Source organism: Syngnathus scovelli, chromosome 11 (genome assembly GCF_024217435.2).
Source record: "Syngnathus scovelli strain Florida chromosome 11, RoL_Ssco_1.2, whole genome shotgun sequence".
NCBI classification, from domain to species: Eukaryota; Metazoa; Chordata; class Actinopteri; order Syngnathiformes; family Syngnathidae; genus Syngnathus; species Syngnathus scovelli.
Genome location: NC_090857.1, coordinates 8,168,058 through 8,195,967, shown reverse-complemented (window position 1 = coordinate 8,195,967; position 27,910 = coordinate 8,168,058). Strand labels below are relative to the sequence as shown.

At 42.8% G+C, this 27,910-nt stretch overlaps 4 protein-coding genes across 5 annotated transcripts in view; 1 reads left to right on the top strand and 3 right to left on the bottom strand.

The window, feature by feature from the left end:
• The window catches only part of eefsec (eukaryotic elongation factor, selenocysteine-tRNA-specific), a 33,716-nt gene extending 14,266 nt beyond the window's left edge, over positions 1-19,450 (bottom strand). Inside the window, exons 1-8 of one of the 2 annotated variants that reach the window (XM_049734755.2) lie at positions 19,306-19,449; positions 18,695-19,084; positions 17,764-17,971; positions 17,568-17,664; positions 17,129-17,293; positions 15,468-16,076; positions 12,925-13,081; positions 10,585-11,228 (exon numbers count right to left, since the gene is read on the bottom strand). In XM_049734755.2, the coding sequence (XP_049590712.1) occupies positions 11,050-11,228; positions 12,925-13,081; positions 15,468-16,076; positions 17,129-17,293; positions 17,568-17,664; positions 17,764-17,971; positions 18,695-18,992 (1,713 nt within the window). In that variant the 5' untranslated portion in view covers positions 18,993-19,084; positions 19,306-19,449 and the 3' untranslated portion in view covers positions 10,585-11,049. Of the gene's footprint in view, positions 1-10,584; positions 11,229-12,924; positions 13,082-15,467; positions 16,077-17,128; positions 17,294-17,567; positions 17,665-17,763; positions 17,972-18,694; positions 19,085-19,305 lie in introns of those variants that run through there. The other variant, XR_007484751.2, reaches the window with a different exon arrangement.
• A 67-nt stretch (positions 19,451-19,517) lies between these two features.
• ruvbl1 (RuvB-like AAA ATPase 1) lies at positions 19,518-23,489 on the top strand. The gene is made up of 11 exons (XM_049734758.2): positions 19,518-19,800; positions 20,141-20,227; positions 20,303-20,435; positions 21,182-21,333; positions 21,500-21,589; positions 21,970-22,119; positions 22,200-22,263; positions 22,335-22,533; positions 22,793-22,895; positions 22,975-23,066; positions 23,198-23,489. The coding sequence occupies exons 1-11, from the start codon at positions 19,660-19,662 to the stop codon at positions 23,355-23,357; spliced, it is 1,371 nt and encodes a 456-aa protein (XP_049590715.1). The 5' UTR covers positions 19,518-19,659; the 3' UTR covers positions 23,358-23,489.
• mustn1a (musculoskeletal, embryonic nuclear protein 1a) lies at positions 23,380-24,570 on the bottom strand. The gene is given in 5 exon segments (XM_068652396.1): positions 23,380-23,805; positions 24,175-24,292; positions 24,363-24,433; positions 24,436-24,489; positions 24,567-24,570. Coding segments are annotated over 5 exon segments (345 nt in total). The 3' UTR covers positions 23,380-23,707.
• rft1 (RFT1 homolog) lies at positions 24,175-27,869 on the bottom strand. The gene is made up of 10 exons (XM_049734756.2): positions 27,645-27,869; positions 27,489-27,574; positions 27,283-27,405; positions 26,915-27,206; positions 26,703-26,837; positions 26,321-26,581; positions 26,106-26,250; positions 25,823-25,928; positions 25,465-25,714; positions 24,175-25,382 (listed from the first exon to the last, which is right to left on the bottom strand). The coding sequence occupies exons 1-10, from the start codon at positions 27,705-27,707 to the stop codon at positions 25,218-25,220; spliced, it is 1,626 nt and encodes a 541-aa protein (XP_049590713.1). The 5' UTR covers positions 27,708-27,869; the 3' UTR covers positions 24,175-25,217.
• Positions 27,870-27,910: the final 41 nt, after the last annotated feature.

Genomic DNA, 27,910 nt, shown 5'->3' with positions numbered 1-27,910 from the left:
GAACATGCTTCTAATAGAAGAGAAAATGGATCATGTCAAGATCTAAAAATATTTCTTCTGTCAAGCAAAACTGGGATGTGTTAACAGCTTTAATAATTGCCCGGACAATTTATTATCGGCAAATAAGAGAAATTAAAGCAAGGGGTGCATTGGAACTCACTTAACGTGATCGTCCACGGCGAAACAAACTCCAGTCGAATCTAGAGTCAATCGATATTGTCGACGATAATAAATAATTGTCATTATTTTTTGGAGGAGATTTGTTTTCTTCCAAAACTGCCTCAGTAGCTTCATACTGCCGCTATCTGCCTTCTGTACTTGACACATGCGCAATAGTTGCCATTCTCTGCAAGCAGACATCCCATCTCGTGTCGATATCTACGTCTGGTAGACTGACTGAACGATGAAAGGATAAGAATTAAATCTTCAGTGCAAATTTGCATGGCTGTTATTGTCCTGGCAGTTTTTGAGCAAATCCAGCGCCCCATCGTCATTTTTCTAAATCTTGAGCATCAGTGTGATATTGAGCTTTAATCACTCTACCAACACTTAGTTGAGACTGTCATGAATAAGCTTCCACATTTGTCTCCGATTTAGGCGTGATCTGAAAGATCTCAAATCCTGAATCAATCCTGCATTCTGGCTCTAATGATCTCATCTCCCAGTTACATTCTCTGAAGTAATGGATACTGAAGTTGTCAGGCAAGGTTTAACATGTATCGCTTCTTTAAAACGGCCTCTGACGCACCCCATCAGCCCTCCAGACAAGAAGAATGTTGCGACTTTTGGTTAATTGTAAGCCCCGTCAGCCGTTATTGTTGCAGTAGCCGTGAAATGATCACGTTCGCCTAATGGCCGCCTTATCTCGCCATTAAAGCTTGCTCCTAGGCTCAGTCTCCAGGCGGGACTTGTGTCATTAGACTGCGATATTACACTTAAACTATGCTTTGGCGGAAATTGCGATATGGGGCTAGTTTGAAAGGCTTGAAGGACTGAACTGATGGATCAAAGCAGTACAACTTGATTTTAAATATCTACATGTGTCTGCTGCCGTGTTAGCAATCAGTGCAGGGAGACGCTCTCAAATCTCATCAAAATTTGCCTGCAGTGTTTTCACAGGCGGCTGAAGAGAGGAGGTTATATTTTCATCAACCTTTGTTAGAGAAGGGGATTATGCAAAACAATTCTGATAACCGATGTCCATGAAACCTTGCGGAGGAAGAGTTTGTTCATTTTGGTGTGTAGTTTGTTAAACAATACTAAATTCTTAAATTGCACACTTGTAGCAATATCAGATTTTTGCAAATGCAATTAAAAAAATAATACTTAAGTCAGACAGGGAGTGTAATTTGGGATTTTACTAAAGTCAGTATCAACTTTATATTAATTATGAATTAATCTTTAAATGACACAATGGGCAGAAGAAAATGGGTGGATTCAAATAGAAAAATAAACATTCACTTGACTCAATTCAGTGAATGTTTACAGAAAACACATCTAGTAGCAAGCGTGTTCAACCATGCGGTCGATGTTGAGACTACATCGGTTACATCTGTTTGTATTCATCATATCAGCAATTTCGCCCTCCCTCAATAAAAGCCTGATTTGTTGTTCGTAACAGGCGGCACAGGTGAATTCATTGTTTTGAAAACAATATCACATTCTATCTCTCTGCGGTATTCTTTCAATTGAGTTTTATATAAAACTCTTTAAAATATGATAAGTGGGAATTGTATTTTACTATATAGTGACAAGCACTAGAAAATCTTTGAAAACTAAAAATGACAAAATAGAAGATTGTGAGCAGTGATAAAATGAGGTCAATTTTTTCAATTGGGGTGATCCTGAAATATCAACAGCCAGTGTTTCCCCAAGAACATAAAGTACGTAAGTGACCCACTTTTTTTTTTCTTGCGTCTTGACATGCAACATTTCTTTGTTGTGGCCACGTTGAGTGCTTGTGCATCTGAGTCTCTGCTTAGCCTTTGATCGCCAACGCCTGCCATCGTGGCCGTGGGAGGTGTCACCTCATCTCCCAAGTGGTCACTGACGTCAAAAAAATGTGCACGGCCTACGACAGTGGCCTTCTTTGTAGTCGATAGATCACAGACCTCAGTGGTAACCTCGACCACATCCCTCAAAAAACAATCTGTGCTTGGCAACTAAAGCTGTCGGTAACACAGTGCTCTGCGTCTGGTACTATAAAGAACTACAACTATAAAAAAAGTAATAAGACTGCCATGTTTACATTGTTGCAATGACCTTACACACCGTGGCAAGCGTGATGCTACTTCCGCCACAACCAGCTAGCTAGCAACAAGCTTTGCTGGCCACAAATGTGGACTCGCTCCTAAGTCAATAATCATCACTTCAAGTCAACAATCATCACTTCATCACAAAGATACAAATCTGTGTTACGAATTCTCCTGAAGGGATGTCGAGGAAAGATGGAGCGAAACCAGGCTAATTGCTAAGCTAACCTAAGACTGCCACGGCTAAGGGCATTTAACACCGAAATGCTCGGGACGATCGAGTCTACTTTTCAGACTCTTGAAACTGCAAGCACATGCAGGTTGAAAAATGTATTGAAAGCAGTGCAGCAAAAGAAAAACAAAATAACAAAATGTTATCTGCAACAAATATTCAAGTTTCGGTTGTAAATACAGCTGAGTAGGCCAGCTAATTCGATATTATCAAAAGTCAGTCATGAATGAGACTGAAATGATCTTTGGGGATTCAGATCTGGCTTCTTCACAACACACAGGATGACTGAATAAACTCATTCAGAGTGCCCAATATAAGCTTAATCGGGTTTGCTTTCATAGCGCAGCGTCTGCCTGTGAGAACATGAGCACCACTTCCATGCTTTAACTACCGTCTGGACAAAGAGGAAGCATTCAGGACACTCAACTCTGACTCCAGATATTACTGATAAAATATAAAAGTCATAATAATCAAGGAACCAGCTTTAATGGGTGTTGTCCTGTCGCCCCCAAATCATTCCCAAACAGTCTGCCTGACTCCCGTAGCCCCATGCCAAATGCAAAGAAGGAAAAGGGGAAGCAGAAAAAATAAATACATCCTCAATTTTAATGGCTCATTTCCGTGGGACACTACACTTAGGCCTTAGGCCCGACACCAGTAAAGAGACGAGATGCGGCCCACTAAATTGTATAATCTGCTTTAAAAAAAACACTGCACCCACGTATTGGAAAGATTATTTTACTCAATTGATTATTTTAATTTTATTCTATTTTGTTTTCATAACAAAAGTGCTTTAATCAAAGAAAATAGTGATGTGTGGAGAACATGTGAACTGGTTATGGACTGTTTTAGGCTTGGCCTTTAGCACTGCATACAATCATATTTGATTGCAAAACAGTTGCACAAGAGGATACATAAAAATCCAATTACGACATCATTGTGCCATGACTTTGGTTATACCGAAACGATGTTATGTAATATTGAAGAACAAGCAAAACATTGCCTGAGCTCTCAGTATTCTCCTTCTCTGAAAACCGTTGCGGCTATAAACTAGTCAATGCGCAAAGAATCCAAATTTTCTCTAGCTGGATCAAAGGCAAATCTCATTTTCAACACATACAAGTAAACACTGAGGAAGAAATAAAGTTATTCCATTGATGTCCAAATCTGTGCAAAGTGATGTCTCAATTTAAAAAAAAGTTTCCTCTCACACTAAAGTGGAACTGTTACACTGCTAAACCGGCAATTATGCTCTAGCTTTATTTTCCCATAGGAAAGAATTTCCAAAATCACTCATGTCTAATTCCATTTTACTCTGACGCATTAATCACAAAAACCGAGGTTCCACTAGTGGAAATGTTTAAAATCATCTTTCTCGATGATGCTGGATGTCTGCAAGTAGATACAATTCATTTCGAATTGTCACATCATAAAATGCGGATCTGAAAGGCGCAGATGGTGAATACGTAATAAAAAAAAAGAAAGATGACAAAGGGATCACTGAGTGTGCACCATCAGTCACCCTCCGTTGGCCGCCTTCGTCTCCTCCGCCATTGTCTCCTCGCTGTGCAATGATGCTATATACACACACCTGATGATAAACATGCGGGAAGATGGACGTGCGATAAAGGGAAAATAGGGGAGACAAAGGCCTGGTGGGAATCATTCTGAAGGTGGGGGGGGGGAGTGGGGGGGGTGTGTGTGTGGGGGGGTAAACACTGCATGAATTAGCCCATCGGCCCACACAAATAGTTACTTTTTAATCATTGTTCTGTGAATAAAATAGCCTGTTATTATATGAGAAGGGAGACAACAAGCAGGTTTTTCGGCGTGTCGAACGTATGTTAAAGCCAATCAAACAGACTTCCAATTAAGAGTCCCCTGTAAAAGGTTAGCGATTGTTTCCAGCAAAGGAAAAAATCACTATCTTCCTGCCATTTTCATATGAATGAGCTCTTTTAATTAAACCGAGAAGCTAATGAGAGGCTATAATGAAAATAATAGAATGTCGGGAGCAGTTCTGTGAGCGAGGAACAAAAAAAAAAAAAAAAAAAGGCCCACGTGGACTACATATAGAAGGAACAGCTAGACAAGCGGCGTGCGAGAGAGAAAAAAGGAGATTAAGTGCTTCTGAACAGGAAAAAAGATAGCTGTTGTCTTTGAACCTTTCATGTTTTATTTTTCCCACTGACAGAAGTTGAAAGGATGGAGAATTTAGCGACGACTTTGGTGCACAAAAGAAACGAGGACTGAAGAAGAAATGCAGACTGGCATGTTGTCTAATGTGTGTGTCAGAAGATGGAAATGAAGTAAAGTGAGGGAAAGACACATGCGGGGAGATCTCAGATGAAAACCGGGAGGGGGAAACGAAAAAAAAAAAAGGCGCTCGTCTATTGTTGTGTCGGTATGTGCGTGGTGCCGCCGCTCGTTTGTGTGCCTGCTGTAATTTCTTCATTTGAAGGTTAATTAACACTCGCAGTCAAAAGTAACAGGACTGCAAATCAAAGGGAGTAAACAGTCTGGCAGTTGCCTCAAGGGATTATTAGAAAATAAACGAAAGCTGCGTAATACAATGAAAATATTTGAAATGTGAACTTGGGAAAGCAGTTTTCTTTTCATACGACTTTAGTGATCAAGGACGAGTGAGGTAAACTTGAAGCAAATATTAAGAAAAAACATGCAGTCAACCACGACTAGGTATTGAAAACTCGGCAGTGATTGATGTTTTGTTTTTCTTCACTTTTTTTAACTGTCGACTATCACTGGGGCCAAGTGGGGCAGAGGTGGAATAAAAGTACGTAACATTATTGTGGAGTGCAACAGAATTGCCTGTCATAGCTTCATGAAAAAAATAATACAAAATAAAAAACATAATACAAAATGTAATTTTGTTGATTTTCTTTTTTCATGGTTTTATGCTTTTAGCGGACACACTTAAAAATATGCGGGCTGAAAACAGCTTATTTTTTTTTCATAAATCTGCAGTGTTTTATACGTGTGTCACTCTTCTATGTCGCAATGATTCATGAAATGAAATGTGAACACAAAAATGCAAGAAATTACCATTTCAGCATGGTTGCAGCATTGGAAATTCCATTTAATTCCTAACAAACGTCTTTCCAGGGAACGGCATTATTCGTGAATAACGATGAAATCAGTGCAGACCACATTTTAGGCGGAAACATCGATCATTACGTAACAATGGCTTGACTGTAGAAAACTTGGAGATTCATGTGAAACCGGTTTTATTATTTTCCTTGTTTCTAGTAACTTTTTGAAAAGTGACAGATTTATAAAACACCCTTTTATTTGAATTATTCATCGTTGTTGATATTGCTCTTGTCTATGGGGTGGTTTACTGAATAAATGAAAAAAATAAAAACTTAAAGAAAGAGCAGATAAGTAACTGGGGGGCAACTGGTTTGTGTAATAGTATGCGTGGCTGTTAAAAGCACACACATGTGCATATATTTGATTTGGGGCTGTGCCGTGTGCACGTCATCGCCACGGCTCGGGCAAAGCGGAGGGATATGAGCTAATTAGGAAGGAAGACAACCGAAGGGCCCGAAGAAAAAGGGGGAGAAATCACATTAAAGGAACAGGAAAGGCCTTTGAGAGGCGTTCGACTTTGAGCTCACACAAAGAGTTTCGGGGACTGATGAACAAGAGCAAGTATTTAAGACAAACGTGGCCTCGGTGCTCTCCGGTCCCTTTTTTGTGTCTCTGTCGAGCGCGTCCCTCTCGCAGGAGCAAATGCGGCGGCGCTATCAGATGGGCGGCGGGCCACTGTTATCATAAACACAGATTTGGGAGGGCCAGCAGACATACATAAACAGCAGCACCACAGACTGCAGTGTCACATCTCTTCTAAACCTCAGTCAGTCACTCTGCTCTTCTAAAAGCCTCATCAAGGCAGTGTTTGGGTCAGCCTGACAGTGCTGCGCGGGGACCCCATTAGCCCCGGACCAAAGCCATCAGAATTTCACCGTCCCTGGCTGTCAGTCCGCGATCGGTTCTGTATACATTGGGCCATTACGGAACATTATAGAACCCTCAGGGTACAATAAATACCTCTTAATCTGATATCCTTGTGTTTGCTTTGACAGAATTCACTTGGTTGCTATTGTGGGTTTGAAATTTTACACAAGGCTAATACTCAACGGAGAGCCGCAAAGATCCGTCCTTTTGCTAAACAACCATGAAATGCTCCTACGCTAAAACAATAGTACTGAGGTCGTAAAGTAGCATTATATGCTGTAATAAGTTCGGCATAAAAGTTGAATCAAGGCAACTGGACTCTTCTCGGTCGTTAACAGATTAGCCCCGCTGAAACACGTGGATTGTTCCACCATATCCAGATGATACTATAAATGGGGTAGGGGGGGTCCAAAAACTCAGCCCAGTCTTGTTTCTGAAACCTATTTATTTTTCAAAGATATTCTATTTTTGTTGAATCACAGTAATGCAATCTGTAGTGTTAGCATGGATACTATGCGGCCATATTTGCCGTTTATGTAAATGGAAACATGTCGAGCTGGTGGCCACAGTGTAAAAAAACATACCTAGAAATGGATTAAGTAAAAGCTAGTCTACTTTTCAAGGTCCTTGTGAAGCTGTAACAAATGCCGCTATTAAAAGCACAAGACAAGCACCTTGTTTCTAGCCAGGGTCAAGGTTGTAACCATTTTGCATCGATATGCATTTAGTTTCGTGGTTTCTGGTGTCGAGTCAATTGTATTTGTATGGCACCACATCCCCCAGGCACCTTCCATATCGAGAGGCTCCGACCTCTCCTGCGCGCCGAGATTATTTACAGCAGTCCCACGAGCGTTTACAGTGACGCGACAGCTAGCTTCGGAGAACCACGAGGCTTGGTGGCATTAGCCTTTCTTAGCTGTGAGGTTTCATTTGAATTCAACAGAGATTCTCTCTGGCGTTTGTCATACTCAAGATAGGCGACGCTAAAGTCGTGTTTTTTGTGAGTAGTCAAAAAAAGAAAAGGTTTCCCCAAGGTCAGCACTGTACTATTAATGATATAGAATATTCTTTCCTCCCAATCAATCTGTGTCCAGGTCAGAAGCAAACACCAAGCCCTTGCTACTCTCTTCAAAGACAATGACATGACGATATCGACAACCGACAAACCCAGGCTGGTATTTTTGGAGGTGATGTCGCAGGTGAACTCTGACCCCCGCTGCTTAGCTCAGCTGTAATGATCGTCCGTTATTGTGCCCGTCAATGGCCGCCGCTGTCCGACGGTGACGAATAGGATGACAGACAATACCGGGCCCTTCGGCTTTGGCGTGACGGCAGTGTTGTGAACGCGTGCGAATGACTTTGGAGATATGGGGAGGCTTTATCAATATGCCGCTTTATTGAATTGGCAGCGCTCGTTTGCACGGCTGTTTTGTTGTCTTGCTGCTTAGGCTGAGACAGGCGCAGACACCGAGACAATTCGAGCGCTGACGGCGGAACAATGGCAATCTTTACGGGCTTTTCTTTCACTCTGGCATTTTGGATTCGCCTTGCAGATTTAAGAACAGATCGGCTAATTAGCCTTAGTTTGATTTGCAAAGGACATAAGTCGCAGGAAGATAACTGCACGCATAAATATTCCTGAGCATTCGTTTCACTCGTAACATTTTGCAATAAACCAACAACGGCACACCATATAGCGCATTTATTCCCAATCACAATGCAGATTTGCGCAGCTGGGCAGGTGGTAGATAACCAACCGGTGCCGGAAATGGGAGAGGTAGACTGAAAGAGGTGGCGGCGCTATTAATTAAACCACAAGCATTTTTAATCAGAGCTAATTACAATAGAAGGCGAGCTTCGAGAGGGCCGTGATTCTATCACAGTGTGTGTGTGTGTGTGTGTTTGTGTTCTTATAGCTACACGCAGCATCTGTCATTGATTCATATCGGCTGGAGATCACAAAGGCAATATTGTTGTTACTGTCACGATGCCAAAATTTGGACTTCAATACCATACCTGTACAAAGCACGTTGACAAAAAGAAAACACTAAAACATTAGAAAAAAGGTAATTACTTTCCCCGCTGATTATCGACGTCGTACTTAAAAGCGTAGATTTGTGCGAAGAAAGTTTTACACTTTTGGAGTGGCGAATAAATCTGAAAAGATTGTAAATTGGGGCGAGACGTTAATACAAGGAGAGGCTCCCCGGTGGTTAAATTGCTAATTAATGTTGCAGCCATTTATCAGTCAAATGGCGGCTAATTAGTCTTTTCAATCTCGCCTGCCTTGAGACACATTTGAAACCGGTTCTGTCGCCTTCCTCCTCAGCACTTGTCAATCCCCCACCCTCCTCCTCCACGCACGCTCCTTTGTCTCGCGAAGAGCAGGCCTGTTATCTGTCCACATCGACGCTCGTTTCCCATCGGTAAACATTGGGCCGCTCTGAGGTTGACCCACAGCTACTGTCGTGACCTCGAGGTTACCCGCTTACAGGCGTGTGGATGGAAAAATCATCACGTCTGGGCGTTATCACTAAGGGGAGGAAAAGTGATGCTGAATGGGAAACTGACGAGAGAACAGCGCAGGTTGGATTTACACTCGGCGTGGAAAGAGCACAATCATGATGGTAACATCACTAATTTTTAGATTTTTTTTTTTTTATTGCCAAGTTGCCCAATTCAGCTTAAGCATTAAAAAATACATGTACTTCAATTAGATCAGTATTGTTGATCAGCCATATTGTGTGTGTGTCTGTGTGTGTATACAGGTGAGAACACACTCCCGCAATCGTCCCACAACCTTTCTGTGTGTCAGGCCCCTGCCAAAATCCCGTCAGTATTTAAAGCAGATTACAAAAGCGCCCTCACTGACGCTCGGAAGGATTCTCTCACACACAAACACAACAGGATTAGCATGCATGTTAAGATTGACGAAAAAAAAAAGGGGGGGGGTTGGAGCAAGCCTCCGCTCCCGTGTCTGCTTTAATGAGAAAAGAGGATGTTCTTTATCAAGACAAGTAGGATCCGCATAATCATATTTTCCTAAGAAGTACTGACAAATAGTGCAGATTAAGATTTATCTTTTTTATTTTTTCAATTATTCGGTTAAATAGGTTTTGGTTCAATCATTTAGCGGTCGGTGTGTTATGATTGTTTCAATATCATTCTGAAGAAATGTAAAAACACATAGAAAAGCTATATCAAAAATTACACCTTTTCAATGATAATGATGTCTTGTGAGCATTTAATAAAACACTTCTCAGCATAATTGAATGATAAAGTTTATTACAGTGCGCCCCTAAATTGATCATTTCTGGAGACTTTCAGATGCAATTTTTCTATTATAACCACCAACAAGGTATTTTCAAAGATATGCTTAATTGACTACTATTACAGTGTTCAACAAGGGATCGATTAGTACAAGGCATCATGGCTAGAAATAAAAACCAGACTGGATTGCGAATGACTGCTACTAGAAAGCGAAATTGGAGAGACACGCGAGTAAAACGAATATTTTTTCCCCCCCTCACTGCCTTCTTCTCTATAAGAGGAACGCGAGGAGATAAGACTAAAAGGACTGTCACTCAGGGGAACAAACCTTCCAGTGTCCCCTCTTGCTCCCGCTCTCTCCAATTTCCTCAGATTCCTGCTAAGATAGAAGCAGCGTTCATAGCGGCTGCTTGCTGACATCATCCACGACATAGTAAGAGGCCGCCGCCCCCTCCCCTTAAAGCTCACAGCCAATACATTATATACAGTACATCATCTTTAAGTGTTTGCAGCCAGACTGTCTCCATGACTCAAGACATTTTAGAACACTTTTAAAAGAATTTCCGAGGAACTATTCATTAGGCAACTAAATGTTGCCTGGTGCAATGACGCTTAAACTCTACATTATGTATGAGTCAGCATGACATGACAACAATCTATTCAGATTATTACGGTTTCTAATGTGTCCTTTTGCATAAATGCAGCGCAAATTTATTTTGGAATGGTATTTTTTTCCCCCATAACCCTGCTAATTAATTCACCTACTTTTGGGGCCCTACAATTGCATCTGTAACAAAATTATTAATAAGGCACATCGGAATGTGAAAAATAATAATGAAAGGCAAATGGAAGTTTCTGTTAGGGCTTGTTTTATTTTTGGTGACTTTTCCCATTTCATCAGGTCAAAACCCTTCCAGTTGTTGTCATTGCAAGAAATGATGTCAAAAAGAAAAATGACTGCATGATTGACCCCGGTGACAGAGCAAGAAGCAGATAAGTACATGATTGCTTTATAACACCAACATTTTTTTTTCATACTCAGCTGGTTTAAAAATTTACCATTATCAGATGTGTACAGAAAAAAAAAACAATTATTTGCAAATCGGATTAGAAGAGCTATAAAAAAACATGCAGTATTGTCTGGAGAGTGAAAAGAGTTTATCTCGCCACCAAACGCTTTCCCCCCCCCCCAGCAGTTGCGTCTATATCATTTTACATCAATTAATTTAAGCATTTCTCACCCTCATAAAATTAAGTCAGCACAGTTTTGCGCCAAGGACAAAGAGTCTCGTTGAGTGTGCAAACGGCTGCCGGAGGTCACAACTGAACCATTTTCTTGTGAGGGTCAAAGACATAGCGCTTGAAATCCAAGTGAATGCTAACATGCTGAGTGTCCGCTTTGGGCTCGTCTTCATTTGCGTCTTTGCCGCCCCCCTTTCCTTTTTTCTTGGACATGGTCGAGGACAGCAACCGCTTGGCTTCTGGGCGGAGACCCTCTGAAGAGAAGATCCGCAGACATTTTTTTAAAAATTCTCTACCATATGAGGATGTCCAAAGGGGAGGGACCGATATTGATTGGACACTTTATTAGCTGAACTGAGCGTCAAATGGCCACTCTTGTATCACGGCTACTACAAAATAAATAAATGCTTCTACAACTTGTGAATCTCAGACTGTGTGCATTTTACTGAAGTCCGTCACCAGTCGGAGAAACACGTGCGCTCGCCTCCACATGACCTGCAGCCTTCATTCTTCACATTTAACAGATGAAATTGTGCAGAAAAGCCGGTCTCTGTTTCACAAGGAGACGTCTGTAGCATCCTGACGTTCACTCCAAACGCCGCGCCGCTTCGTCTGTTGTCGGCCTTGACCTTAATTTTCTGAGAACTATGAGCGATTGTGTCACGCTCCTTACGCCGAGTCACATTTCTGTCCCTCTTGAACATCTATTTGTGTCCTCTATTCAAACTGGCTGCTAATTTGGCCCGCGGTTTTGGACACGGAAGGTAAGCAATGTTCTAGTTTCATTGCTTACACGGTGTCTGACTGGCCTCATGCATAATGGCGCCAGCATTCTTGTTGTTATCGTTATGCCGATGTAAGGGTTGTTATGCTGCGAGATATGGCTGCTAGTTGTGGCTACGCCAGCGTGCGCAAACTTGAATGAACTTTGCTCACATGCAAACATGCACAGTAGAGGCCCTAAAAGAAAATTAAAATGCCTATATATATATATTAATTGTTTATTTTAATAATACATCATCTATTTTTTAAATTGTGTATAGTATGATCATAATCATTTTTTTAATTTTAAATTTTTCAAAATTAACTAAGAGGTCAGGTAACAACCAATCGCAGCTCACCTGTTGTCTGGGTTTGGTCATGTGACATTTGCAACTGAGCCGTCATTGGTTGTTACCTGAGTCTAAAGTATGTGATGTCATCTTCAGTCGACAGCAAGCGGCGTTTTAAAAAGTATTAGTTGGACATGAAAAATAAGTTTGGAAATAATTACAGGCAAAATAACTTTTCACTGCTCAAAACAACAAACAGCACCATTTCTGTGATCAGAAATGTTCCAAAAATGATCCCGTTACATTTTCGGTGAAAATCCACCATAGATGATATGTAGTCATAACTGATTTCGACAAAATTCAGTAGGGCGGGCGCAGCGTCACAAGTAAAAAATTCAGTCTGGAACGAATCTACATTTTGGATTTGTCAGCCATGTGCAATTAAAAATGGTTTGATGCATCCCATAACAATTCATAGCTGAAATAGTTATCCCAATTATGAGTGACTTCTTGGCATCAGAATACACAAGACACTAAATTCAGTGTCATGGTAATGAAATAAGTGCAACTATATTGGAACACATTTCCTAGCACCGTCTTTCCCAACACTAAAAGCGTGAGTGAAGAGGATGTAGGTGAGGCTCTCTTCTTGATATGTTTTTGTTTTCTCTCCCCTCCCGGTGTGGCGCAGTGGGTTTGTAGCAACAGAAGGTAAAATAAATACAGAACAGATTTCCCCCGGAACACAAGCAATCCCCAGAGGAATTCTGGGAATGCGGCTGGAGATGTCAGCCCTAATACTCTTACCACATCCTGAAAACAATCTGCCGAGTCCCGAAAAATCAGAAAATAGTGTTCGGGATGGGTACTGAAGGAGAAGGAGACTTTTGGTCCTTACCTTGTACCCGAATTTTGAACTTCCCGCTCTGTCCAAACCCGCCCTCGATGACGCCGGTTTCGCCCGTCGACAACGTGACCTTCAGGCCCACGAAGATCTGGAGGTTTGTTTCCTTCTTGAACAGGTTGCGGCCAATCACAGTGTAGTCGTCGGCCACCTGCGCATGACGTAAAAAGGAAGAACATGAACAGACGACCTGCCACGCTTGATTGACGGCGCCCGAACTAATCGTATTACAGCGGTGGGAATGTCGGCCATGATGGCAGGGCGAGGACAGCCCACCCTTTGTCATGTGCCCTCATGGAGCCCACCATTGGCGCATTCTTTTCGTCTTGCCGCCTGACTGTCTCTGGTTCGTCGTCCCTGCACATTTTATGCCATTTGTTTGTATTCCTGGCTTATCATCCATCACTAATCTGATAACAGGAGGGCACCGCTCTGTCTCTGAGCCTCCTCCAGCGCCACCGCTAGCTCGTCCTCTCTTCTTCCTCATTCACTCTTGAACGTTTGACCCGAAAGCGTGACTGATGCGCAGATAAAAAGAAAACATACAGCGGCTATAGATGTCCGACAGACCGTACGAATAGTTATATCTCAACAATGACAGCAATGTGTCCTGCACAGAAAGAGGGAAAAAAAAAAAACCTAAAACTATGAAGTAAAAGTTGAAGGCTGATAACTGGCGACTGCCGCATGACGACCAGTCTGACCTACCGCACGCATCGTTTCACTTGAGAGTTGAGGAGTGAAGCAGTCAACACCTTGAGGTGCAAACACAAGGAAACTCCGTTGCAAACTTGACCCGCGACCTGAATTTCACCTCGACACGAGGGGGCAACGCTCAAATGGAAGTTAACTTCTTTCTAACGTTATGCGGTCACACTCTGAAATAAATACTGTTTTAATAGTTTCCGAGGGTAATTCAGTATTTCATTATTTGCTTGTATTATGCATTTATATTTGGACTAAATACAAGTAGGTACTAATAATTTTGAAAAATAATCTTTTCCTCCATATGACGATTTAATGTTCAATTATTTTTTAAAGTCCTTTCCCCATGTACTTGTTAACAAACACTAGCAATAAATTAATCTCTATTTGGATTTGATTAATTGTTCAGCTCCTGGATGAAATGTGTTAAATCGCACAAATAATTAAATGTGACTGTTTGTAAAACGTATTTGGTCGCATTTCATTAAAAAAATAATTATTATTGTCATAGTTATTATAGTTATTATAATAATAATGCACTGAACTGATTTATGTTGCAGTTTATGAAAACAGAAACTAGTAAATCTATTTGTATATTACATTTAAAACAATTATGCACCGCCACTTGTTTTCACGGCAAAATCCGCCATGTTGTAAAATGTCTTTTGTTGGTCATTGTTTTAAAAGTGCTAAAACATCCTGTTATGTGTGCAGTGACCACCCAGCATCATGAGACGCTTTTATGCTGACTCTTTTTATGTTCAGGAATGTAAACATTGTCAACTACTAGAAGAATTTGATGCCATCAAGTAATAATATGAAGTTTTCTGTAAAGCATTAAATTTGAAAATGAACAATAACGCACTTAGTGAGCATTAAAATAGAATACAGTTCAAAATCTTCAAAGTTTAACATTATGTATGTATCGAGTGCTTGATGTTTTGTGCAATGCAAAAAAAATGTTTGATACAATTGTTTGGAGACAATTAGCAATGTCATGCCGACTTGCATGCCTCCGCCTAGGCTGGACGGTTAACAATAGTGAAAATAAAACAATGAAAAGTCATTCATTATGTTTGGGAATAAGTCAGGCAACTACTTCCTGGTGGTAATTTCATGATGGTGACTCACAGTGACCCGTCTCCAACTGTGAAAATAAAATCTTTGCATGAGCCACCCATCTACAACGTTTCCATTTTTGATCCACTTCTTATTACGTCCAAATGATACCATGTTAAGACATTAAAACATTTGCGTTGTAATGTACGTTGAAAGATGAGCGTAAATGGCTGACCCAGAGAGAGCGTGGGATAAGCGTCACATGAACACTAAGCGGTGTGGGTATTCCAATGCCACTCAGGTGTGTCCAAACAGCGCCAGTGTCTGACAGCTAGACGGGGCGAGTGGCGTCAGGCGGCCACCCGCACGCACCTCGCTGTCGCAGGCATGCGCGCCCGCACATCTCTAACGCCCCACGGCGGGACTGCCGATGCACGTATGTTTGTGTGTACGTGTCTGTTTGTGAACACACAGTACGGGCGTTGTCTGCTTGCCATGCTCCAGTGCTACCAGCGATGAGAAATATTCAAAGCATTGGGTGCAGCGAGGTGAGCCAGAGGGCACATCGGCAAAAGGCTAAGTTCACCTGTGCAGTTCATAATTCAAAATTTACAATTGCAGTGTCTTAATGCCGCATTTGTGTACCAAACAGACACCACAACAGCTTTAGTATTTTACAATCAAGCAAGGAGCCATGAATAAGTTTTTTTCGCTACATGTGGAAGGGCTCATTCCCTACAAGCCAAGATTTAGGATTTAGAGCAAGCACTCACCCTTTCCACTTGCCCTTCCTTGTGTTTGGTCTTATAGATGAGCAGGCGAGGGAGGCCCGTCTCAGCATAGCCTTTATCTTCAAAGCCGTGCAGCAGGCGCCCTTGGAAGGCCAAGCGGCACGCATTAGCGTGGATGTCCGTGTCCAGCTTGGAGCCAATCACCAGGCACAGTAAGGGGCACGTGACGGGCCGCTCAAACTCCAACAAGGCCCACTGCTCTGGGTCAGGTCCCGAGTTGGACTCTCCCTGGCCGGTGACGTATTCTTCTTGGTAGAGGTACTCCCTGTCGAAGGCGAAGGCCGTTTCTGGCGAGCGGGACTGCGGCGCGTCTGGCGGCAATCCAAAGAAAGTCACCCGTGCCATGACCGTCTCGTGTCCCACCGTGATGTGGAACTTGGCCCGCGTGCCGAGGGAGCCCTTGAAGTAGCCGATCTTCTTGGCGGAGATGACAGCGGCGAAGACGGTGCGCAGGGAGCCCGGGGTGCACACCAGCCCCCTCTCCAGCAACTTTGGGTCAAACTGTGTCACGCACACACCCACGCGGTCTCCCTGCATGGCCCCCGACACTGGCTTCCGAAACATCTGTATCGACTTTACCTTCTTAGTCACCTGATGGAAGACATGTGACAGAATAACACATCTTAAGTCTAAACACAATTCAGTGCAAATTAAACAAAATAATTCTCGTGGAGAGATTTCGGTGTGGTTTGGTGTATTCTCAGCTCAACTTTTTGTTTTTACAGCACTTAAAACAAGCACGGCTGAAAGAAAAAAAAGTCCCGTACAGACAAAGTCAAACACAAGAGTAAAGTTTAAAACAACAAGAAATAACAACAATACGGGTAATATAAAGAATAAATAGATAACAGATAAAAATAGATTTTGAATTACAAATACTAAAAACATGAGATGAAATTGTACCATTTTGTTATTAAAATTAACAATTTTACATGCACATTTTTCTGTCATCTACAAATGACCTGGCCCGTGACTCCATTTTAGAATTTAAACGTGGCCTTCAGCAGAAAAAAACTGCCCACCCCTGATTTAAATTATTATTTATTTAATGAATTGGGGAAATTATATTATAAAGACATAATAATAATAATAATAATACTATTCAATAAAATCGGATGCAGAAAATACACACTACTATATAGTGCCAATTTATAAACTCTTTAGAAGTCTATCACCTACAACTTTAAAAAAAACACTACAACTATTTTGAGTGGAATATATAACAGCATATATTACAGTTTTCATTTGAATGCCAACAAATCCCTAACACACCAGAAAACACGTATGATATGAAATCTGGCAAACTCCATCTTAATCTACAGTACAGTAATTTGCACACGTCTTAATTTTAATAGCATATAATTTGTCGCCACTCTGAGGTCAAAGTGAGCACTGCAGGCATGATTCTGCTCCCAATGATTGGAAGGGGCGTCACCGGTTTTCAATGGTCCATTGGTTACATCCAAGTCGGAATGTGCAATTTACTGTTTAGTTGGTCGCACGCCATTTAAAAGCAAAGTCAGTCTTGTTGTAAAGCAATAACCCCCAGGACTCACCCTCCCCACACATTTAAGTGACCCACTCCATCCATTCCTCCGGACCAAGACAATTTCTGAGGCGCTATTCCAGAACATGTACTGTACCTTCAGTGCTGGGATTTCTACGGTGTCGTTGATGGCTAGTGACCCCTGCAGGATGGTGCCGGTCATGACTGTTCCCTGGCCACGGATGGAAAAGCAGTGGTCCACAGCCATCAGCAGGTCACCTCCTGGCTCTCTCCGTGGGAGATAAGTCTGCTTTTTTAATAGCTGAAACAGAAAAGACGAGAACATAAATACACACACACAAACACACTATCCTCAACATTTCCGACCTAATGTGGATTAACACAGGGAATAAAGTAAAAAATAATAATTCAATCTCATTTTTAATACTACAAATTTTTCACTAAAATTTACTCTTTTTTCCTGAACTACATGAGATAAATATATCTAAAAAAAATTATAATAATAATGAATAAAAAGCTTTTAATTGACCAATTTTAGTAAGAGACAAGTCAGAGTATCAGTGTGTATTTTTCACCTCGATTAACTCGGACACCCCCTGTGGTTCCTCTGTGTCGCCACCCTCGGGGCCTCCGGGCTTGGCTGCCACTGCAATCACTGGACAATCTTTGAAACTAAACGAAAATAACAAAATGGTTTAGTGTTTCACGAGTGATTCAAGTTGGGAAATATCGTATTATCATCTAATTCCTGGTGCGTGCTCGCATGCAGACCTGGTGTTCTCCAGCGTTTTGTGAAGTCTCTTGGTCATTTTCTCAATCGCGCTCTGTCTCTTGTTGGCCGGCAGAAGGTCAGTCTTGTTAAGCACAACCACCATGCGAGGGCAGGTCAGCTCTCCGATGAGCAGACACTCTGCTGTTTGAGTCTGCACCCCTTTCACCACGTCCACCACCAGCATCATCAAGTCGATGATTTGCGCCCCTGCGAGACACGCAAACATACAAACGCTGTGTTCTGTTTATCTGCAATTAGCTGTAAATACAAGATGGGCTTTTGTCTGTTTGTTTCTGCATACACGTGTGACTGGTGAATTTGACGAGAGAAAAACAAACAGGAAAAGACAAGGAGACAAACATCATTGGGAGGGGTGAACAAGAGTAAAGGGCTAGAGGGCTGAAACTAGAGCTGCCGCACGCTTGCTTGTCTTTACTTTCCCGATTTTGCTTTCCTGTGCTCAACTCTTTTCTCTGCTCCCACTTGGCTCCATCTATTTCCTGTGATTTCCCCATTTGGGACAAGGGAGGGGGGAAGCTTCATATAAAGACCCCAATTTTTTCCTTTCGACCCTAATCTCTAACATGTGCCCCTCGACTGGATCAGTTGCACTGCATAAAGTGTGCAGGCAATGAGCGGTCTGTTATTAAATAGCATTTTCACTTACAATTACAAGCGAGACTACAAATATAATTAATTTATTATCGCTTCCCCTCCACAGGTGAGCTGTAGTTTATCCTACCTGAGTATGGGCAAGAAACAGTGGCAACACAATAAAATGAAATTTGGACCAAAAAAAAAAATCCTCAATCATACAGGTACGTGGCTAAAATAACAGACTGTTGTGATTAAATAAAAATGAATGGAACTATGTAACATGAGAATTTAGACTGTAAATGTAGGTCAGTGCTTTGACAGCAGACGTCTCACCTCCAATGATTGTCCGAATGAGAGAGGCATGTCCCGGACAGTCCACCAAGGTGAACTGCAGGTTGTCATAACGCCCCCGGTGGTCTTCGCTGTCCCGCAGGTGCTCGGGAAGGTCCACGGTGAAGGAGGAGAAACCAAGGTCCAGTGTGATGCCTCTCTCTCGGGACTGAGGGTTTTTATCGAAGGCAGCCGTGGACGCAGTGCTGCTTAACGCTCGCGCCAGCGACGTCTTGCCGCTGTCCACATGTCCGAGTACCCCGATGTTGAAATTCAAAGTTGTACTCTTATTGGCTGCCATGTTGTAGTGCTGTCACGTGAAATTCTCTGGCTGTATCTCTTCGTACCATGGACTCAGTTCCACAGCGGAAGGCGACTTGTAGCTGCCCAATACTGAAATTAAAATTAAATTTAATCTACACGCTAATTGCATAACATACAATCTCGAATCAGTACTTGCAGTACGTGCAGGCAAGCTCGAGCCCATACCAGTATTCAGTGGCTAGCTAAGTAACTTTATTGACTTTGTAGTGAGCACAAACATATTCACAGAACGATTAAAACGATGCATATATTTGTTTTCCTCAGTCTTATCTGATAATCGTTTAACTCACCCGTATATTCTACGAGTTTCCACTTTGACAGCCGAATTGAACAACTAAAAGATATGAAAGCACTCGGGGAAGAATTTCCTGTAACAATGATTGCCACCAGTATCGACCAATCATAGTTGTACTTGTATTATTTACATCCAATGGATTTGCTTGGAATACAAAAAAGGCGGGGCTTAGAGGTAACACTTCCGCCAATTTTCCATAGTAACCCCACATGGTAACCATTCTTCCTGTGTTTTGAGTTTCGGTGGCGGCGGCAACTGTGGCACGCTTCCAAGCTAATAGCTGCACAAGTGACTATTTTCTAGCTTTTAAATCGCGTTACGGTTACGCGATATATCTACTTAAGCCACTATGAAGATCGAGGAGGTGAAGAGCACCACGAAAACTCAACGGATCGCCTCACATAGTCACGTCAAAGGACTTGGTTTGGACGAGGCCGGTAATGCTAAACAGACGGCGTGTGGCTTGGTCGGTCAGGAAGCCGCCAGAGAGGTAATGTTGACCGTATGACATACTTCTTATTTGTAATAATCTCTTAGATGACACTTGCATTCGTAAAAGGACGATCTTGTGTGATTGCATGCACATCGTGCACGTCCAAGCTAAACCTGCTAGCCTGTGGAGTCGCTGTTTCACAATACTAAACAATCCTCGTTTAGTCAGAAAATCTATAACGTTAAGTGCACTACAGTAATTCCAACCTGGATTGAACCTGCTACCTATTTCACATTAGAAAAATCTCACGGCACACCACCAAAAAAAAAAACAAATTTAAATCAAATATATACACAAGTCATATGCTTCATAATGTTCCTGAACATTTACCTTGCAGGCATGTGGCATCATTGTGGACCTCATCCGCTCCAAGAAGATGGCAGGAAGGGCAGTTTTACTGGCTGGGCCACCTGGTACAGGAAAGGTAGCGTTATCAAGTCGCTGTCTCAGTGTATTCGCTTGTCATTCCTCTCTCACTTGTTGATGTTTCTCCTTGCAGACGGCTCTAGCTTTAGCCGTAGCACAGGAGCTGGGCAACAAGGTGCCCTTCTGCCCCATGGTGGGCAGCGAGGTCTACTCGTCTGAGATTAAAAAAACAGAAGTACTGATGGAGAACTTCAGGAGGGCCATCGGTGAGAGAAGCACTTAATTTGTTTTAATTTTAAACATTCAGTATGCATATTCAGACAGTTAGCTCTTTAATATACAGTACTGTGCAAGTCTTCCATTTGCCTTATTGTTTTAATGACCCCTTTGACGGTTGTCATTTTGACATCATGAGACTGTAAATACAAAGTTTGCAACAACAAAAAACATCAGTGAGTTGCTATGGCAACCAACCTCAGCCTGGCAAGTAACAGGAACTAGAGTGCAACTGTTGAAGTGGTCACCTCAAAATTGAATTTATAATATCTGGACTCCAAACAAAGATATGCTTCAAGTAAAGCGGCATCACAGAACCCTTTTGCGCAATACTTATTGTATCTTGTTGACCCCTGAGTCATTTTAAGAAGGGGAAATGGGCCGGAAAGATTCCCCTGCTGATGTTACCTGTCGCAGGGAAGGAAATGGACCTTTTGTAGACGGAGAGCACCGCTGCTCCTCCCTTAGAACCCGAGATGGAGATTCCTCCGAGGTTGTCACCACCATGTGAATTAGAAAACCACAACGTACAGTCCACACCCTCTGATCTGAACCGTGGAGAGTCGGCCACCTGCGGGCGCCTCCTCGTGCCGCACTAATGCGAGACGAGGGTCACTCAGAAATAATGGGAAGGAATGTTCACGGGCACGTGCACAAGCAATATGCTTTGCATGGAAATACAAAGACCCAATTCACGAAACTACGTGTGCGATATTCATGTCAACTCGCCTTTCAGGGCTGCGCATCAAAGAGACGAAGGAGGTGTACGAGGGTGAGGTGACAGAGTTGACCCCCTGTGAGACGGAGAACCCAATGGGGGGCTACGGAAAGACTATCAGCCACGTCATTATTGGTCTGAGGACGGGGAAGGGCACCAAGCAGCTCAAGGTCTGTCACCATTTTTAGTACTTCGACAAAATTTTGTAGCCACAGGGCTTAACCAAAAATGTTGCCTCATCATATAATCGTATGCATTTACCTTTTTTTTTTTTTTTTTTTACCTCATCTACACTGGGGGAAAATGTACCTAATTTTTTAATTCTTTGTTCCAAAGTTGGATCCCAGCATTTACGAGAGTCTTCAGAAGGAGCGTGTGGAGGTGGGAGATGTCATCTACATTGAAGCCAACAGTGGAGCTGTCAAGGTATCACCACACACCTTCCACTTGTTCTTCTACAATTCATCCATTCATGCCATGGGCAGGGTTTTCCATCTGGCCTTTCGTCTCTCTCCTCTCGGCGTGACAATCTGTGCTTCCTTTCAGGGTGTTCAAAAAAGCTTTTTTTTTTTTCTTTTTCATTCCGCTATCTCTCCATCTCTTCAAATGCCTCCTTTCCTACAGTGAGGCTTGTGGCTTCCGTTGACAGGTCGCGATGACTGTTCCTTTAATCGGTGCAGGTGGCTTTGTGAGCAAATAAGGGCAGGGCAGTGGCACACATCGCTTGTTGACAGGCCTCTCTCAAAGAGCCCACCTGTTCTGCCATGGAAACGAACGAATCCTTAAGGGTGCTCGTGTCTTTGCAGAGACAAGGTCGCTGTGACACTTTTGCCACTGAGTTTGACCTGGAGGCTGAAGAGTACGTGCCGCTGCCAAAGGGAGACGTGCACAAAAAAAAGGAGATTGTCCAAGACGTCACGCTGCATGACCTCGATGTGGCAAATGCCAAACCGCAGGTTAGAATAAAATGAAGTATTCAGAGTTCAATGTCACAAGTTTCTGTGCAGTCCTCAAGTGTTCTTGGTTATCACCACAGGGAGGCCAGGACATTCTCTCCATGATGGGACAGCTGATGAAGCCCAAAAAGACAGAAATCACAGGTTGGCGATGTTGCCGTCAAATCTTCATTTACGTCCACTAGCTTTGCTCAGCCATCCTTTTGTGTTTGCAGATAAGCTCCGAACGGAGATCAACAAGGTGGTGAACCGTTACATCGATCAAGGCGTGGCCGAGCTGGTGCCTGGAGTGCTGTTTGTGGACGAGGTCCACATGCTGGACATAGAGTGCTTCACATATCTCCATAGGGCACTGGAGAGCACCATCGCTCCCATCGTTGTGTTTGCCTCCAACAGGGGGAACTGTCTCATCAGGTGGGCCATTTTTAAGATATTGGAAATCTGATCAAAAAGGGTCTTTTTGGGTAAACATGCCACTGATTATTTCACGTACCACTAGAGGGAGCCTGAGTATGACAAGTGGTACTCGTCACACATTTAGGAAAATTCCACAAAGATGGTGGCCACTTGTCACAATGCAAAAATCACGTCGTATTGATTAGCATGGAAAAGGAGCTTTGAAAGTCATGTTCCCTCACATTTGTGCCAACCTTGTTTCATGCTTGCTTCTCAGGGGGACCGAGGACATCAGCTCTCCACATGGGATTCCACTGGACCTGCTAGACAGAGTGATGATCATTCGTACCATGCTGTACACGCCGCAAGAGATGAAGCAGGTCAGTGGAACTGGCAGGAATCCTGATCACATGTATCAATTTTCTTTTGTCTCATGTAATGGCTTTTTTTTCCTTCCAGATTATCAAGATCCGAGCTCAGACCGAGGGGCTCAGCATCAGCGATGAAGCACTCGCGCACCTTGCAGAGATCGGCGCCAAGACCACCCTCAGGTATGGAAACAGGCTGTATGGATGGAAAGTATTGGGTTGCTTTCTATCTTCTGGAAAGACTTTGAACAAGATTCGGATATATAAACACCAACTTGAACCATGTAGTTGATTTCTGTCTCGTTTGATGGCAGGTACGCCGTTCAGCTCCTGACACCGGCCAGCCTGCTCGGTCGCGTTCAAGGCAAAGAGACGGTCGAGCGGGAGCAAGTGGAGGAGATCAACGAGCTTTTTTATGACGCCAAGTCCTCGGCCAAAATTCTTCAGGATCAACATCATAAATATATGAAATGAAAAATGTAAGGATGGCAGGCGATTCTTTTCAATAATCCATTCTGTTTGTTTTATTTCTATCTTGACTGATGTTTTTTTCCATTAACAGCATAGTTCCTCAGAACTTTTGAATAAATCTATCATTTGCCTATACGTACTTTGGTTTTTATTTTTTTGCATAGGTTTTTATATCCATGCAAGAAATTAACAATTTTTAAAGGCTGTAAAGTAACATTTGTGCACAACACTTTTAGCATAGTACCAGTTTTGGTGCTTTGAAAACAAACTACTGTAATCAATTACTTGTGACAGACAAAAAAAACTTGCTTGCCCACCAAACACTGAGCCACAAGTGCTAAGGTGGTCTTGGTCTACTTCCTGGCGGGTCGACCTGAGCGCGTGTTCAAAGCCGTCTCTCCTCCTGACCTCACGCCACTGAACACGGATGGAGCAGTTTTGCCCATTTTCTCTGTGGACAGTTGAACAAACAACAACAATCAACAAATTCAGACTACCTGTGATGTAGTCTGCAGAAGTTCTATGAACCATATTAGGTATGGTTCAAGTGGGTTTCAAATATTTTGTTGCACCTGCAATAGTAATATTGGGTGGTGTGATAGAAAACTAATTACAAGAGTATTTTAATGTATTCCTAAAGGATAAACTACACAAACAGTTTATTCCACTGGGAAAACACTCCCATCATTACAGCAATCCTCTTCGCCTTAAATGGAGTGGAAACTTTCTACATCATAAGCTTACTGCTAACTTCAATATGTGCCACTACTTCATTTCAGCCAACAACACAATGCATTTGTATGCATGCATGAGCACTCACCACACTCCTCCATGACTTCAAAAGTTTTGCTCTTCGCTGGTCCACTGCCACCAAGTCTATTCTTCATCTCAGCCAGCTCTTCTTGGCTGACCGCGGGACGCTGCACTTCTTGCGGTTGCTATGAAAAATCAACAGTGATTAACGTTAAAGCTTTGGGAGAGCACACGTTCGGTAAAAAGCGCTCTTACTTGGGACATGGTGATGTTAGCTCTTCTGTCTTCAGTGTGGCCCGTTTATATATAGTCTGACTTGGAAGTGGACAACAAATCTGTTTCTCAACATTAACAAATGATGTCACGAGTGTAAAAGCTCCTCCTCAAATGAATCCCAGCTTTGAACTTGGGGGGGTAAAACTATTCAAGATGAGATGAACTGTGCTGGGATTTACAAACTCATTGAACAAGAAAAAAAAAAAAGGCCAAAAAGAATGTTGCTTCCAGTTCTTTCCCTTAATGACATCATTCCCCAGCACTGACGGCTGCTTCATTAACTTGTGGTAAGTTTGGAGGAAGATCAACTGTAAGCTTAGCAATTTGTGGTTTTGCAAAAAAAAAAAAAAACGTGCTGCTTGTTTTCCTGCAGAAAAGTCGAGGAAAAAACATTGAAAATGTGATTTAAAAACATACGGTACAAAAACTTTGAACCTTTGCTCGGAAAATTTAGAACAGGTGTGAAGACTTTTATGTGCAATGGATGGTTGGAAAAAGCCTTACATCGGGGAAAAATTAACATCATTAATAAATCAACAGGCTTGATTCCAACATGACAGGCATGATGTCAGCTATGGAAGTTGAGCTCCACCCTGGACAACTCATCCTGGCAGCGTTCTTTTATGCAATACAAAAACTGCAATCCAAATGGGGGTTCTGAACATTCAGAGATTCTCTTTCATTTAAAAAAATAAAATAAATTACAATTACCACTTTAATTTTTGCCCATAGTCCATCACATTATCATAATGAAATTGTATTACTGAAATATTTAACTTTTCTACAATATTCTAAATTAAAAAAATAATAATTCACTTGTTGCAGTCCTTCAAGCTAAGCGTGTTTTTTCCCGTACTGCGGCAAAAGCTGAGTCCTCACAAACATCACCAGTTGAGTTTCTGTGAGCAAAACCGTTCCGAGAACAAAAAGCAGACACGCCGCTCCCACGCCGACATGGACCAACCTGAGGAGCCAGCCGCCGTCGCAGCAGAAAGCACCCTGCCAACAAAAACAGGCGCTGGTCATGCAAACGCTATCGAGACCCCGAAGTCAAAATAAGCCGCGAGGTGTTTGACGATACCTCACTGACGGCCGTGACGGCCGCACTGACGGCGAGCATGAGGCATAGCGGCGGTGAAGGCAGCAGGCCACGCAGAGGTTTCCACGGGCTGGACAGGAAGTAGCGGCGGATGAACAGGACGCTGTGCGTGATGCGGAGGGCCATGTTGAGGCAGTTAGCCAGGATGAAGCCTGCGCCGCCTGCCCACCACGTCAACACGTAGGACAGGAAGAGGAAAGACACCGACAGGGCCAGCATCACCAAGTTGTACCTAGAAAGGAAAACACGGAGCTTGCTTGACATAAATGTTTAATTCGTTTAACATTCATTTCTAAAAGTAATTTTTCCCAGTGAAATAAATAGAAGTGTCATTGCCTACTTGTCAACCTCCTCCTTGCTCATTGCAGCAAACACAAAACACTCGGTCACGCCGTTGACAGCCAACAGGAGGACGTAGCAGCTGTAACATCTCAGCAAAGATGGGCCTTCATCAGAATACAAATAAGATGCAGTGAATTGAAAATTCTTCAATATATAGAAATAAAGTTAGGTACAAAGTCAAATGTTATGCCTGTAATTCACATCTTTGTTATTCAAAGTGTCAAAAGACCAATAGGCCAATTAATTACCAAATCTCAGAAAATACATATTTCCCATGTTACCTGCTCCACTGCTCAACAGGGATCCGCCATAAATGTCCAGGGCCAGTCCTGAGTAAGCGTACCCAAAGACTGCAATAATGAGGCCAATCACCAGCACCAGTTTGAGCAGGCATTGTAGCACATCTGCTGCGACACCAACATCTTCCTGAAGACAACAATCATTATCAACTTCAACTCCTCGATATTCATTCACAATAAATCCAGCCTGCGCACACCTGCTTCTGGCTTTTCACATCACGGCCTCTCTCCAGCACTTTGGCGAAGAAGATGTAGAAGCTCTCCTCGATCGGCAAGAAGATGAAGCGCGCCACCATGGAGCCCAGATTGTTGATGATGTCATAAACGCCTTGGTCGCCAAAGCTGAGCACATTCAGGAAGGTCATGACGTAGCGCTCGCCTTCAGTTAGGATCTGCTTGAGGAACGACTGCTTGAAGAAGCTCCAGGTGAGTCGGGCCACGGTCCAGTCCACCAGCGGCTAGAAACAGACAGACGCTCTGAGAGGTTCATGTCAAATTTGTCATCACAACTGGTATTACTGGAGTAACGTTCATGACTTTAGCTTGTAACAAATGAGCGAAAATAAACAATCACACTACCTCTCCATTAGCTGTGTGAGGCATCAGATCTCTGATATTGCGTAGGGGAAAATTACTCTTCGTCGCCTCTTTGGATGGCAAGAAACGAATAAAGTAAACCACATAGCACAGCACTAGGACCCCTGTGTACACGAGCTAAAACATACCAAAAGAATCAAGTTATTCATCTTACATTAAGAAATAACACATAAAATGTGGACGCAAATTCCTACATGAGCAGCAGAGAAGATGTAAAGGCCCCACTCCCGGGCAGACACCACCAGCACCACCGTCATACTGCACTTAGCCAGCATGGCCAAGCTCTCAGCGACCACTTTTAGCCTCACAAACATGTGGGCCTGGGCCAGTACCCAAAGAGGCTCGGCCAGGAGCTCCTGCATCCCTGCTAGGGCGAACAGCACCACAGCGGGGCCGTAGAAAGGAACGACTTGAGGGTCCGGCACCTCCAGGAGCCAGAGCCACACCGCGGCTAACAGGGCTCCCCATAGTACACCTAGAGGCAACCTGACAGACCAAGTCTCCTTTTAAAAAAGGCAAGCAAATGTTACACAGTTAAAATACAGAGGTGGGTATTGCTCACGTCAGCCATAGAAGGTTGATGAGCTGTCTCCAGTTGTGCTTCCCCCCATCAGAGCCACTGAGACAGGCTCTTCGAAAGGCTTCTCGAGACAAAAATACTAGCGTGGAGTACAGCAGTGTTAGCCTGAAAACATGAAGACAATAACAAATATTACTATTATAAAAAAAAGAAATTGAGCTGAAATGGTAGCACATTTCATCACTTACCTGACGTTCACCACTCCAATGAGCTCTTTAGATACAAAACGCAGGGTGAACGCGTTCAATAAAAATGTGAGCACACGGAACATCACCTGACAAGGAACAATAACATGAACAGGAGACATTTCATACGTAAATTAGCTCACGTTAGCATTTACGCACCTGTAGCAGCACATTGTACGAAGCGAGAGTGGACGCGTTCTTCAGTACGTCCCGCGAGCTCATTTTTCAGCCGCTTTATCTCTCGAACTCAAGTTTTCGACATCGAATACATAATTCTTTTTTCTACTACTTACAGAGGACGAATTAGTTCGCGTAGTGGACAAGCATGACTGGAACTCAATGGTTTCCACTTCCGTACACATTTGTACAGACGTATTTACGTAATGACGTCATTAATGCTACGCGCGACGCTATTGGTGAGTATG

Excerpts from the sequence above, each read along its gene's own strand:
- ruvbl1 (XM_049734758.2), top strand. The coding sequence starts at position 19,660 with ATGAAGATCGAGGAGGTGAAGAGCACCACGAAAACTCAACGGATCGCC. Across the intron at positions 22,534-22,792 it reads AGGGGGAACTGTCTCATCAG|GGGGACCGAGGACATCAGCT; the intron begins GTGGGCCATTTT and ends CTTGCTTCTCAG. Across the intron at positions 23,067-23,197 it reads GGCGCCAAGACCACCCTCAG|GTACGCCGTTCAGCTCCTGA; the intron begins GTATGGAAACAG and ends GTTTGATGGCAG.
- rft1 (XM_049734756.2), bottom strand. The coding sequence starts at position 27,707 with ATGAGCTCGCGGGACGTACTGAAGAACGCGTCCACTCTCGCTTCGTAC. Across the intron at positions 25,715-25,822 it reads AGCAAGGAGGAGGTTGACAA|GTACAACTTGGTGATGCTGG; the intron begins GTAGGCAATGAC and ends TTTCCTTTCTAG. Across the intron at positions 25,383-25,464 it reads CCGTCACGGCCGTCAGTGAG|GGTGCTTTCTGCTGCGACGG; the intron begins GTATCGTCAAAC and ends TTTTGTTGGCAG.